We start from the raw sequence: 15,129 nt of genomic DNA, 5'->3' as shown, positions 1-15,129 counted from the left end.
AAGGGAAATGAGGAAAACAAGGCCCTGGTCAACCCAGTGCTGACCTTTCAGCACATAAACAGCTGCATACCTGTGTGGGTGGATTATGCCTTTGGTCTATGGATACCTGGAAAGCTTTACATTAAATAGGCAAAATGTAGGTCTTTAGACCATTGAAGGTTGCATATCAGTTAGGAAATGGTCATAATGGAATGAGGAAACTTCATGCCAAGCTTGAGCTATGTCATTTAATCTGAAGAAACAGTCCTGTTACTTAATGTATCCTACAGAACATTTGTTTAGTTATCAAATAGGGTGTAACCATTTTACTATTCAGTTTTCCTTGATAAAGGGACGCGGGTGGTGCTGTGGTCTAAACCACTGAGCCTCTTGGGCTTGCCGATCAGAAGATCGGCGGTTTGAATCCCCGCGATGGGATGAACTCCCATTGCTCGGTCCCAGCTCCTGCCAACCTAGCAGTTCGAAAGCACGTCAAAAGTGCAAGTAGATAAATAGGTACCGCTCTGGCAGGAAGGTAAACGGCGTTTCCATGCGCTGCTCTGGTTTCGGTGTTCCATTGCGCCAGAAGCGGCTTGGTCATGCTGGCCACATGACCCGGAAAAACTGTCTGCAGACAAACGCTGGCTCCCTCAGCCTGTAAAGCGAGATGAGCGCCTCAACCTCCGAGTCGTCTGTGACTGGACTTAACTGTCAGGGGTCCTTTACCTTCACCTTGATAAGGAAAATGACTGCTAAACCAAATTACTGCTGGTTAAACAATATTCTAGAAGTAAAAGAATAGGTATTTCACCTTAGGTGTAGAACACTGGGTATGTGTGGTGCAGCACTTATTTCACAGAGCATGTGAAACAAAAAACAACAACATTTAATATAGATTTCACTGAATGATCTCCCCCTTTCCTTTCTGCTGTTGAAAATATATTCTTTGGGTTTCTATGCCAACTCGATCTTATTATTTCAAATGCCTGTTCTGATGAGTGTACTTTATATTTATGCATGTTAAATTTAAGTTTGCACTCACCCACAGAGTCATATATTTTAATGATATTTGGAAGACTGTCTACTAATTTAGGCCCCATTAAGGACATTTACAATTATTAATAATAATAACTTGTAAAAAAGCAAATTTAATAATGCCTAAAGGTCTTAGAATTTATAGAGGAATAGTATATAAGATTCCCTAGCTTATTTACATGAAAAATATAACTGAGTAACTAAAGTGTTAATCCTTTTATACTTGATCTATTGAATATCTGCATAGGTCCCCATTCAAATTGTGTTGAGAAGTTTTGCTTCATATTATATATAAGGCGAAAGGAGAAATGATTTGAAAGCTGTAGCGATATATGGGTATAAGAATGTAGATGTCTATTAGCTTTATGAAACTGACAGCTCAGTTCTGAAACTTTATTTTGAATAGATTTTAAAAAGGATTTGCGTCTTTAGAAATAGTAAAAATAAAAAATAAAACAGACATATCTTTGAAAAAGAAAGAAAAAAACTCAATTGTTACCTCTAATGAAATAGCGGGTGACAAAACAGTAGTCTTTTTGATTTTGATCAGAAAAATAAACTGGTAGTGACAGGATATGATGGATAGATTTGACATCCTGGCAAATCACTGTCATTGATTCAATTATTCTAATTCAGAATAAAAGCTGTATACAGTGTGTGTTTATGGTACAGTGGATTTTTTTAAATGATTGACATTCATCACATTAGACAGTTTTAAAAGCTATGTCTCCATTTTACTCACAGCGTTATAAAAAGTAAATCATTTAACCAACACTTTAGTTCCAATCCCATCAAAATACATTAGCATTATTACAGTAAGCATTTAAGGTTTTGTGGGGAGCATAATTCAGCCCAATTCTATAAAATGACAGTTTAAAGACCTAAGTTTTAATCCAAAATGAACTTAGTGGAAAGTTCTATCAAGGCTAATTCAAAATAGAACTATACAGAAAGTAATTTTCAGGTCCCACTTGAAAACCATTTCCAGATAGCCACCTATTCACATAGTTTGTACATTAGTTCTAATACAAATATGCAAATCTTGCTGCTGATAAATATTTATACATTTTACCTAGGGAAAAATTCATATGTTTACAAATAGTATATACAGAATAGTATGGAACCCTGAATTGGTTTTATTTTCTGCTGCTCTGTAGACTTCTTTCTATGATATGTCTTCCCTAAGCTCCAATGCACTCCCCTGGTTTTCTAGCATTAATGTAGCTGTCAGTTTGAATTTCAATCTTGAATAATGTCTGCTGACATAATTTCATATTGCTGACTTCAGTTGTTCAGGATTACTGTTTTGAACTATATTGAAAAGCAATTCTTTGTATATGTTTAGTAAGTTTCACTCAAGCAATTTAATATATTTATTAGCCCATAAGGCAAAGTAATTATCTATAATGTATTTTACCATGAAAAATATTTTATCATATTACTGATAACAGAATAGGTGGAAAATACACAGAAATTTAATGCTTATAGTATATATGGGACTAAATAGGGTGTCATTTTTAACGATGTTTTTCTAGGGAAATGATTGTCTGATATTAAAATAACCCACTTTTAAAAATCTATGATTTTATTTAATATACATAATATTGATATACAGCACACAATAGTTGTGTTAAACATGCAAAGTGTAATTCTTTCATTCATTATCTGAACTTTAGTAATAACAGTAAAGTTGATGGCAACAGAAAATTCTGCAGCTTCAAAATGGCAACATATTTTACGTCTTTAAAATGGCATCAAAATATAGGATGTGTTTGTTAACTGTAGAAACATCCAATACAACATTTGCAAATAATTTTTTTTAAAAAATGGCAAAATAAGGCACACAGCTTGCAATATATATATATATATATATATATATGCAGGTTTTGGTGTCTTCGGGTGTCTTCCCGTGTAAGAGTTGGGGTGTCTAGGCGACGTTTCGACGAGGTCTCACTCGTCATCTTCAGGCTGGTGCTTTCGGCTTCTTGTTACTGGAACAGAGCAGGATCTCAGTGTTTGAGTTCCTATAAATACTGTGGAGGGGGTGTGGTGTATAGCCTCCAACGTTCTGGGCAGAGAGGAAGTTCCCAGGTTAGTGTGCCTTTTCTTCTTTTGTTCATTAATTACTTGAGGGATATCTTGAGAGATTTCTTGAGTGATATTCTGAGTACCATTTAGGAGGGTCATTAGGTGTGGATTAGTTGCTAAAGCTTTCGTGTCTTGACCTCTTGAGCTTGTGAAGAGTTTTTCTGAGAAGATGGCTGTACTGCACTTAGTTGTGCTCTGGCTTGGCTTCGTGTATAGGGGCGAGCTGTGGTCATATTGAGATAGAGAAACACCCTCACAACATGAACAAGCGTGACGACACGTCCCGCCTGCCAGACATCTGGAAATTAGCCCTCCCCACAAAAACCGACACCAGAACCAGAGGCACACAGAACGCCATCTCCAATCAACCACACCAGACCCAAACCCAGACCATCTCCACAGATAAATTACAGACACCATCCAGTAGCCAAACCATAGTGGCACCTCCGGATGCTGCACCCCCCTGCAATCCCTACACAGATCTGGCTGGCACAGGGCACAAAACCACAGCTCGCCCCTATACACGAAGCCAAGCCAGAGCACAACTAAGTGCAGTACAGCCATCTTCTCAGAAAAACTCTTCACAAGCTCAAGAGGTCAAGACACGAAAGCTTTAGCAACTAATCCACACCTAATGACCCTCCTAAATGGTACTCAGAATATCACTCAAGAAATCTCTCAAGATATCCCTCAAGTAATTAATGAACAAAAGAAGAAAAGGCACACTAACCTGGGAACTTCCTCTCTGCCCAGAACGTTGGAGGCTATACACCACACCCCCTCCACAGTATTTATAGGAACTCAAACACTGAGATCCTGCTCTGTTCCAGTAACAAGAAGCCGAAAGCACCAGCCTGAAGATGACGAGTGAGACCTCGTCGAAACGTCGCCTAGACACCCCAACTCTTACACGGGAAGACACCCGAAGACACCAAAACCTGCATTCCTGTACCCGTGAAAATCTACGAAAGCATATATATATATATATATATATATATATATATATATATATATGACATGACTACTGGGTCACAATCATTAAGAAAAATATTTACATAAGTCATTAACAGTCATAATTAGAGTGTCATATAAATCGGAGTGAAACTGCTAAGTAGAAATCACTAGAAGTCCAGGTGCTTCTTGCCTATGGCCATAGCAGTACATCCTGAGCTCAGCAGTTTGGCAGATTCTGCCAGATCCTGTTTGCTTGTGCGGCTCACTGTGTCTGACAAGTCTGGAGGCAAATGCAATTGCTGTGGCAGGAGATTTCAGGGAGTGGGGGGGGGGAGAGAGACAGAGAAGAGAGAGAGATGAGAGAGAACATAGTTGTAATTAGATTTGCTTTCGATATTACACATTTAAAAACATAGTACTATTCTCTACCAGTGAATACCTATTACAGCATAACAAATACATATTAGAACAGTTTTCGAAAACCAGATTGTCAGATTCTTTTATTTCATATATTGATCTATAAGATACTGGAATTTTTCAAATCAAATTCAGCTTTCTTCATCAGGACATTCAGAATGGAAATCAAAGGCCAAGACCCAAAGAAATCAAAATTACCCCCATGAGTCCCAAAAGGGGTATTTACACTGCAATCCTAGGCATGTTTACCCATGTGTAATTTCCTGAATCCAATGGTAGGTGCATACAGAAATGCAGCCTTGTAATGCAATTCTAGGCGTGTTTATTCAAAAGTAAGTCCCACTTACTCAATGGGCTTACCTAGTATAGGATTGCAGCTATTTGTGGAGGGCCTAAGCACTAGTGAATTCAATGAGACTTGTTTCTGAGTAGACATTTTATGGGTTTGCAGTCACTTGTTTTTCCTCAAACAACGTTCCTGCTCCTATACCAAATGGCAAATGGTGTTCCAAAAAAAAGGTCCATAATTTCACTGAGTTAGTACAGGTGGTTTCCATGAGCCAAAGCAGATCTTTGATCCAAGCTTACATTTCCTGCATTTATTTTGTTATCTCCAGAGACCTCGTCTCCTACATCTTCTGTCTCCCATTAAAAATAACTAATTAGTTTGAACAGTTCTGTATGCCTAAGGGGCTTTGCATTTGTTGAAACAGCATCTCTTTGATGCCACACGGCAAGCCACTTTTGAAACTGAGGGGACTCTCAAAAGCAGATTGTGACTTAACATGGAGGCAAGTTATTTAATGGAAAAAAGGCCAAAATTCCCGTTGTGTGTGCCTAAGCATCTGGGTACATTTAGAGTAGCTCTTTGGATCCTCGCCAAAGTATATACTGTGAACAAAAATAAATTATACATATTGTGTGGAATACACCAAGTGGTCTATTCATCCACAAGACTTTTCCCTGTCTTCTCCCCTTGTGAATCACTAAAACCATTTTGGGTCACCCCAGCTCTCCAGAGCAGATTTAGGGGGTACATGGGGGGGCACAGTCCTGTTTCATACCTGTTGCATGCCTGCAACAGCTAAGCTGAATCCCACCCATTATTTTAAACACAACAGTCAACACAAACACAATAATCTTCACAACAGAGAGACAACTGTTTTCAGCTAACAATGAAACATTTCATGCCTTATTAATAGTCTTTTTGCAAGGGGAGCTAACATGGTATCCTCCATCCCAGAGAGTGTGGACTACCACTTCCTTAAGTTTCAGCTAACATGGCCAACAGTAATGGATGATGGGAGTTGTAGTCCTCAACATCTAGGCACCACATTGACTATCCCTGGGCTAGAGTGTTGCGTTCTGTGTTGTGCAACCCTCTACATGTCTACTCAGAAGCAAGTCCTATTGAGTTCAGTGTCACTTACTCCTAGGTAAGCATGTAAAGGCTGCAGCCTAAGTAAGTTAAACTTTAAAATGCCTAGTAGTAGATAGGTAGCCGTGTTGGTCTGCCATAGTCAAAATAAAAAAATTCCTTCCAGTAGCACCTTAAAGACCAACTAAGTTAGTTCTTGGTATGAGCTTTCGTGTGCATGCACACTTCTTCAGAACTTCTTTTCTGAAGAAGTGTGCATGCACACGAAAGCTCATACCAAGAACTAACTTAGTTGGTCTTTAAGGTGCTACTGGAAGGAATTTTTTTATTTAAAATGCCTGTTTGAAACAGCAAGTGCTGTTAATAATCACAGTGTTAAACTCATACCAATGATGAGGAAACTTAGCTATAGATATATTGAAATCCAAAAATATTAATCCTGGAGCTGTATTGGGATAGTCTTCTATTAAGACATTTTCTGGGCTTCTCTACTACTACTCAGTAGTGTATGATTTGTAACTTGCACTCATTACAAGTTGTCACACTGCAATCCAAGCCAGTAGTTGTTTTCTCTTTTTTTTTAAGGATTAACTTTTATCCAGGGTATTTATAAAATAGGGCGTTTGTGTGTTCAGGTTTGACATAATTAATTCACCCGTTTGCAGTTCACGGCTTCCTACTGCAAAGCACTTCCTGCTTCTTCCCATGAACAGCCACAACTATGATGAAATTGACTGCTACTGCTATTTATTTCTTTAGCACCAAGAGACCTCTAGGCTCTATGCAGGCAAAATGTGGTTTGAAATGTAAAGTACATTGGGGCAAAATAGCCAGAGTTCACATATATACTGAAGGGGTTGGAACTGGCAGTGACTGATCAGGAAAAGGATCTTGAGGTTCTAGTGGGTAGTTCAATGAAAATGTTGATTCAGTGGCAGCTGTGATAAAGACAAATTCTACATTAGGGATAATTAGGAAAGGGATTGAAAATAAAATGGCCAATATTGTCATGCCTTCATGCAAATCTATGATGCAAACACACTTGGAATACTGTGTATAGTTCTGTTCACCCCTATTGTGCAGTTAGAAAAGGCTCAGAAAAAAGGGAAGCCAAAATGACCAGGAGGAACTCTCCTATGAGGAAAAATGACAACAGAATGACAACGTGTCAGGCAACCTAGTTGCTCCAAAATGCCCTCTTCAGCATTGTGGAGTTTGCATTGCTCTTCAGCACTCAGGAGCTGAGGACCATGAAGAAGACTGGATGCCGGGTGGTGTACAGCCTATCATGAAGATAACACGATATGCATTTCAGCATACAATCGTGTCTACTGCATGGCAGTGAGGACAGCAAAGGAAGCACACTTTGCTGCCTCCATTGCATTCTCAAATACTTGTCCAGCAGAGCTATCAACAGTACGCATTTGTTAACAAAATTACATGACAAGTTTCCAAGACACTGAGGATAACATTGCTCACCTCTTTGAAAATTTGGAAACCATTGTTGTAACCAGTTTTAGCTTCTGAGGCCTCCTGAGAACAAAGTGCTTGTAGCTGTTTGGCCGACTTTATGCCCTTTTGCCCCACAGCTAGTTGTGGGGAATAGGGGTGTTGCCCAGGTAGATCCATCTTGTGGGAAATGCATCATTATGTGAACAGCACTGGACAACTATAAGGCTCCCAGGCAGTTACATTATGGCATGCTGCAAGGTACCATCTTGTCCCCAATGATATTTAACATCTATATGAAGCAGCTGGGAATAGTCATTAGGGGATTTGGAACATGCTGTCATCAGTATGCTGATGACACCTAGCTCTATTTTCCCACTACATCTGATTCAGGTGTGGCTGTGCAAATAAGTGCAGTGGCGAGCTGAATCACCTGAATATTGATAAGACAGAGGCCTTGTGGGTAGGTGGTTCCTGAGTCTGGAATTTAGGCAATTGCCACGTAAGTGCTCCTTCACCCATGGATGTCACTGAAGGCCCAAGAGGTCACAATAATTAGGGGAACATTTTTTCAGATTCAGATGACATGCCAACTGTGGTCATTCTTTGATAGGGATAGTCTACCCCAGTGTTTCCCAACCTTTTTTGGGCAAAGGCACACTTGTTTCATGAAAAAAATCTCGAGGCACACCACCATTACAGCCCCGTGACGTCAGCGCGCAGCGTCACGCCGGGAGGGACGCACGAAAGTGTAAGTTTCAATTTTCCCCCTCCCCCTTGCCTTCCTTCTGTGCCAACCGCCAAAAAGCCAAGAAAAAAGCCAAGACTTTAGGGCAGCAGGCCGACACGGAAGAAGCTCCCACAGGTGCGACGGCCGTGTCCTCTTCTGCCACACTTGGCAGCCCTGCCTCACGGTCGTGACTCCCACCCTGATTTCTCCCCGCAGGTCGAGCGGCACAGGCAGCCCAATGTGTCCAGCCCAGACACAAGCCCCGCTTCCCCACTCTAGATCCTGAATGCGACCAAGTGCTCTGGACTCCCGAGCAGGGTGGGAAAGAGGACTCGCATCTGGTAGCCTCCGGGCTCCTCGCCTGCTCGAGGGATGGCATTGCAGGCAAGCTGCCGGCCGTCGCCATCGCCGCCCCCTCATGCGAGTGGACCTGCCCGGAGTGGTGGGCCGGGGGAGGCTCGCTCTCTGTGGAGATGTGGCCCGCACGCGCGGCCCCGCTTCCTCCTGCCCAGGGCTGAGCTCCTTACCCACGATCTCGGTCTCGCGCACGCGGATCCCACTTATTCCGAAGCTCGCGCCACTAGCCGGGGCTCTCACACCATGCCAGGGCGAGGCGGTGCGGCCCACTGACATCATCGTGGCTCGCCGCCACCCTCGACTTCCCTGTTCCCTCCCCTCCCTTGGGTCGCTGTGGTTACCGAGGACTGCAAGCTGTGGTTACCGAGGACTGCAAGGACTGCAAACTTTGCGCATGCGCAGGCCCAGTAGCGAGCGGCGATGAGATGTAGCGAGCGGCGATGGGGCTAGCCGGAGAAGAGAGGGCGAGCCCCCTCCACTCCGGCCCTAAATAGGGCAAGCCATGCCCCCTCCAGCCAGCCGATTGGCTGGCCAGGAGGCGTGGCCAGATGGGATTCCCCCGCTCATGTGGGGAAGGGCGTGATGCCTGCAACCCCACCTCCTGGGGCAGGCCCGGAAGTGGCTATGCGCAAAAACTTCGCGCATGCGCAGGCCCAGTAGCGAGCGGCGATGGGATGTGGGAGCTCGCTCGCTCGCCGCCCCGCGTGTGCTCGCCGCCGCCGCCCCGCCTCTCGCCGCCCGACTCGCCTGCCTCCCTCCCACGGAACACAAGGCAACGTTCCACGGCACACTAGTGTGCCGCGGAACACCGGTTGGGAAACACTGGTCTACCCCAGGCATAGGCAAACTTGGCCCTCCAGATGTTTTGGGACTACAACTCTCATCATCCCTGACCACTGGTCTTGTTAGCTAGGGATGATGGGAGTTGTAGTCCCAAAACATCTGGAGGGCCAAGTTTGTCTATGCATGGTCTAGCCACAGAGACCAGATTACTGTCATGTGTTCTATGTGGGGGCAGAATGCAACAGGTAGGTTGTTAATTGGACATTCCTGCTGCAAGTATGTGACACTACTTTTAGAAGAACTGTAGTGGCTGCCAATTTGTTACCAGACTAGGTTTAAAGTTTTGATATTGGTATTGACCTCAACACTTTAAATAACATGGGACCAGGTTATCTGAGGGAACAATCTCACACACAGCCCTGCCTTGTCACTCATTTCTTCCTGGTTGTGCAGCAGCTTGCTGAGGTCTGTCTGGTGGCAACCAGGGGGAGGGCCTTTTCTGTTGTGCCCAGCCTAAAGAATAACCTCCTGTCTAAGCAAGGCAGGCAAAAGCAGACACCAAAATACCAACAATTCATGCTACTAGTGATTTCAGAGACAATAATGACAGGTTTATGGACTACACTGAATAACAAGGATATATCATTTTGGATTGAGAAAGTTCTGTTAGAATGTCAGCACTGGGATGGACCTTTTACCACTTCGAAGAGAACATACAAAACCCAAGTCTATTTCTGCTCAGATAATTTATTCTATTCCACCAAAGGAAATGGAGAAACCTACTCTCAAGAATGGTTAGTGTGTCTTCCCGCTAAAGGAAAAATCTACTGCTTTGTGTGCAAACTTTTCTCCAACCAAACTACCTCAACTACAGCTTTAGGTTCTACTGCATTTGATTATTGGCATCAGGGTTATCTTGTTCAAACCCATGGAATCTAAAAATCATGTGAACCCTATGTTAACATACTGAACAAGAAAGCATGGTCAAACGCTCACACCAAAACTGGAATAATTTGAATTCATTTTCATGCTTCAACTTTGGACACATTTGCTAGACCAATTTCATAAAGCTAGCAAGGCACTCCAAAGTTCGCAAATTTCACTGAGCACAACTGCAAATATTTTCAGCTCACTATTGCAGTTTGTATCAAACACTTGGGCTAATTTACCACATTTGCGTGTCAAAACCCCTCCCCCAGAAAGAAAGACACAGGACACGATGTTTAAGTTTAATGGGCATGAAATGGCCACAACTTTATTGATTAGAGAATTGAAGGTATTGGCCCTAGGCATTGGCTCCTATCCGCTACCCGGCATGATGGGATCCCACGGGTGTCACCGCTTGGGGCGTGCCGGGGGCCCTTACCTAGGTAGGTTTCGGACAAGACAACGCCCCTCGGAGTCCTGTACCGGACTACCCCATTTCCTGGGGGAAGGTGATGGCGTTCCTTCCCCCCCATCTATTTGCATAACAATTGTACCCCAGCCAATGCCTAACCGCCAATACAGGGAAAGTTGTGACGTTTTGCTACGAGGTAGGCGAAAAAACCAACTGGCGGAAGATCGCCAACTTGGAAAAATTCCTACCAGGCCCCTTGCGGCGACCAACCGAAGTCCATAGCAAGGTCATGACTACCTACGGCTACCTAAGCGTCTAAGGGTGGGTGGGATGGGAAAACCTCTCAGCTGGTTGGGAGTGAAGAGGGCGGACCCTGGGCGTGCCCGGCTTAAAATACCTTAAGCCATGCCTCCCGATAGGCGGGCAGGGTCGCGAGCACGCCCAGGGATTCCCCCAACTCTCGCGGGGGCCAAGGTTAGCCCCCGCGCTTGGGGAGGAGGGGCTAGACCGCAACCCCCTCTCCTCCCCATGGTCGGAAATGGCTTTACCAGTTGTAGAGTACAATACATCAAAAAAAGGCAGAGAATATGGGAAAACCCAACAATGATGAGCATAGCCAGGATTTATGTTGAGGGGGGAAAGAACCTCAGTTAGTTAAGTATTTTTATTGATTTACTTAATCTGGGGGCAGCTGCCCCCCTGGCTCTCCCCATGATGATGGGACAAAATCCGAAGCTGTAGGCAAACTTTTTCCATGAGACAAGTTTAGGATAAATTCATTTATCCCTGTAATTGATGCTCTTGAAGCTAACCTAGACAGAAAAGCAGTAAAGGAGTGTAGCTTGCAATTTTTAATTTTTGGTGAACCTGCAAGCAACCAAGGAATAGATTCACGATGGCATCAAGATGTTAATGCAAGAGTATCCAAAGGATGTTGACCTTAGCAATTCCACCCGTACATCAAATGAGCTCATTCTGAAAAAGAATATTTCAGCCACCAAGATATGTATCAAATAATATTCTAGGAGAAAATTAGGACAGCCCCCCCCCCCCAATGTGGAAGCAATTTTCAGATTGTTCCTGTGTTTAATGGTTACAAACTGTACTGGTGAAAGATCGTTTTCTAGACTAAAAAGGATAAAGAATGAACTATGATCAACAATGTCCTAAGATCAGTTGTCTGATCTAAGCATTCTCTGTATAGAAAATGATAAACTGTGACTTACTGATTTTAATGATACAATTGATAAGTCTGCATCTAAAAAAGCTCAAAAGAAACTGTTCTGACTTTTTATATAGTGTACTGTTATAACATAGCTATGATTCCCCTACAAATATTCTGTGCGAATGTCTTCATTAATCCCATACTTTTGTAAATTTATTAAAGATTATACAATGATAAAAGATTATACAATGATGATATGTTTTTATTTTACCATTGTATAATCTTTTATAATTGTATAATATTTAATAAGTTTTAAAAGTATGGGATTAATGAAGACATTCACACATAACATTTGTGTATCAATGCTAAAATTTCAGCAATAGTCTACTTTTATTGAGTAGATAAAGATGAGAACGATCTTTTATTTCTCATGATCAGATACTATTAAGTTTGGGCCTCCCAAGGTCTTCTAGGCCAAAGCCTCCAGTTGCTTTAATCCAGGCCTACCTCCAGAAATTCATAGGCCAACATCAAGGAGGATGGCAGGAATGCCCCATCACAACCTTCTGGAATTGCCCGTGTAGAAAGAACAGAAGTACTGTAAAATGGTGCCTCTAAGTTTAAGATGCTCGTATTAATCTACAAGGCCCTTAACAACGGGGTCCCAAATACCTTACGGACCACTTGACTCTTTACATCCCTGCCCAGACTTTGGGCCTTTGTTAGTGGTTCCCCCGTGGCTTGGATGCACTGCTTGTATCCATCAGGAGCCACATGTTCTGTACTGTGGGCCGTATTCTATGGAACTCCCTCCCAGGATATTATGGTTGACAGTACTGAAGGCAGCTGAGAGTTCCTGCAGAACCAATGGGGATGGCACTCTACGGTGACTAAAGCTGTCTCTGTCCCAAAGCCAAATTGAAATGTGTCTAGATCAGTGTTTCCCAACCGGTGTTCCGCGGCACAGTAGTGTGCCGTGGAACTTTGCCTTGTGTTCCGTGGAGGCGGGCGAGTCGGGCGGTGAGAGGCGGGGCGGTGGCGGCGAGAACACGCGAGGCGGTGAGCGAGCGAGCTCCCACATCCCATTGCCGCTCGCTACTTGGCCTGCGCATCCGCTCGCTACTGGGCCTGCCCCAGGAGGTGGGGTTGCGGGCATCACGCCCTTCCCCACGTGAGCGGGGAATCCCATCCGCCCCCACGTGAGCAGGGAATCCCATCTCAGCCCCCGCGAGAGCAGGGGAATCCCATCCGGCCACGCCTCCTGGCCAGCCAATCGGCTGGCTGGAGGGGGCGTGGCTTGCCTCGAGATTTTTTTCATGAAACAAGTGTGCCTTTGCCCAAAAAAGGTTGGGAAACACTGGTCTAGATACCCTTTATCATCCAGAAATACTTGGTGTTGGGTTGCTCCCACTTGATCAAGCACCTACTCTAGAATAGTAGACTGGCTGGAAATGTATTATTTTGATGCCAGGATACAGTTTTTTAAAAAACAACTTCACTACTGCCTTTTTCAAGCTCAACAGGCTCACACCTTTTCACAAAGAAGCATTTACCACTTCAGCCACTCACTTGGCCACACCACCTCAGGTAGATTACCTTAGCCAGAAGGCAAAGGGTCACGTACATACATGGTCAAACTTACTTCTGCAAGAATCCTGCCCACATTCTCAGGTCATACTAACTGAAAAGTATTCAAGACCAATGAGCAAGTAGGTAGGTACATTTAATGACTCTGCTTCAACTGTGGCTTCCAAGTTGGAATGGATGTGAGTGGCTTTATCCACAAAGTGATTTGCAAATTGGTCGCAGCAGGTCATTGAGTGGTCCCCTAACCCCCCACTTTCCGAAAACAAGGTGCAAATATCCCTTAACCACTTGGAAAACCTCTGCTAGATAGCCCTGAGGACAGAGCTCCTGACCATATTGGTTGGATTCATCATGAGTTGCTCTAGTCATCACTCCTGTTGTTTCATCACTTAAAGCTTGCAGGACCACAGAGAGACAACTTGGTTCTACTAACAGGGAGAGGATGCTGAGGAGTATTTGTGTCATTTGCTCAAGCAATTTCCCCCACTGCAGAGTTTGACTAGATACTTGGCAGAATTGCCTACAGAAGTGACAGAAGAATCTTCAAGCCACCTTGAGCAATCAAAAGGTATGTATGATAATTAATACAGTGAAGGCCTTTTCAAGCATACCTTTTCCCTAGCCATCTTTTCCATCTGGAATATTATAGTAAGATTAAAATAAAATATAATTTAAAACACAGTCTATTAAACCATCCACTTAGCTTGCCAAACACGCTGCTTGTTCTCAGTCATTACAGAAACAAAAATAGGTGTCATTAGATTGAGTTGAGCAAATGAGTAGCTCATATGAAAGTTAGACGACTGGCCAATGCATTTCCAAAGGATCTTATATAAAGCATCTTTGAGAGTTTGTGAAGTGTTAACTTCAATATATTCAGTGCCCTACAATCTCAGAGGGTTGGGCTTGAGATGTGATTCAATGTATACCTACTTGGGAGTAAAACCCAATGAATTCAGTGAGACTGACTTCTTGCTAAACAAGTGTAAGATCAGGCTGTTGAGCAGAGTTATTCCTTTGTGCATGATATATGCCCCTATGATGTAGTGTCTGTTAAAAAGGGGAGTGGGGTGTTAAACCCCTTGCCTGTGACTTAGAGTGAGTAGATACATAATAAGAGAAGGGCTCTAATAAAGCATTTGATGTTCACACCGGGGAGAGGTGCGCTCATTTGGTTAAAACCTTTTTAAAAATTACTTCAACTTAGAAAAACACAAAAGTAGAAAAAGCAAAGGAGATTGCAGACCTATATCTCAATATGTGGAACAGAAGCAGCAATTTGCTTAGAGGTACCAACAATGCTGTGGCAAATTAAATCTTGAAAGAAACAAAATCTAAATGGTCTTCCATTAAAATATAAGGTGCTGATATATTAAAGGCTATATGTTTGTCAGTGAACTTGTGAAACAAAAACAAGCCATGGTCCTTCCAACTCTATAATTCTATGATTCTATGAAATTGCCATTAAAGAATACTCTGAAGGAATATGAAAGTGTTTCGTTTTTAAAAAGTTTTCACATTTGTCCAGCTCAGACTAAAACACAGAACTTTTTCTACTTAATTATGATTAGTTTATTCAGACTAAAGCAGAGTTCTAACAATACAATGAACCAACAATCAACTAAAAAGGAAATGTAAAGAGATTTTGCTTATATGAATATTTCATACAGAGGTGTGTGCATATCTGCACATTTTTGTGTTCCTGATCTACTTTATTTCTTTAATTTAATGACAAGAATATAACATGCATATGAGAAGCTATCATATTACTTGGCATAATTATCTTTTATCAACATCGTCTTACCCAGTTTTTAAAAATCTCTGTATTTGACTATTAAGCCACAAAAGAGAAATCAAGCAATGCCTAA

The 15,129-nt window shown here is 42.8% G+C and overlaps 1 protein-coding gene across 1 annotated transcript in view; it reads right to left on the bottom strand.

Moving 5' to 3' along the window:
* Window positions 1-4,101: 4,101 nt before the first annotated feature.
* Window positions 4,102-15,129, bottom strand: part of ELP4 (elongator acetyltransferase complex subunit 4) — a 161,341-nt gene continuing 150,313 nt past the window's right edge. The window contains exon 10 of the mRNA XM_081165691.1: window positions 4,102-4,355. Within this exon, the coding sequence (XP_081021817.1) occupies window positions 4,224-4,355 (132 nt within the window). The 3' untranslated portion in view covers window positions 4,102-4,223. The remainder of the gene's footprint in view (window positions 4,356-15,129) is intronic.

Source organism: Podarcis bocagei, assembly GCF_964188305.1.
Source record: "Podarcis bocagei genome assembly, chromosome: 1".
Taxonomy (NCBI): Eukaryota; Metazoa; Chordata; class Lepidosauria; order Squamata; family Lacertidae; genus Podarcis; species Podarcis bocagei.
The sequence above is the reverse complement of the archived record's forward strand: the minus strand, read 5'-3'. Positions and strand labels throughout refer to the sequence as shown.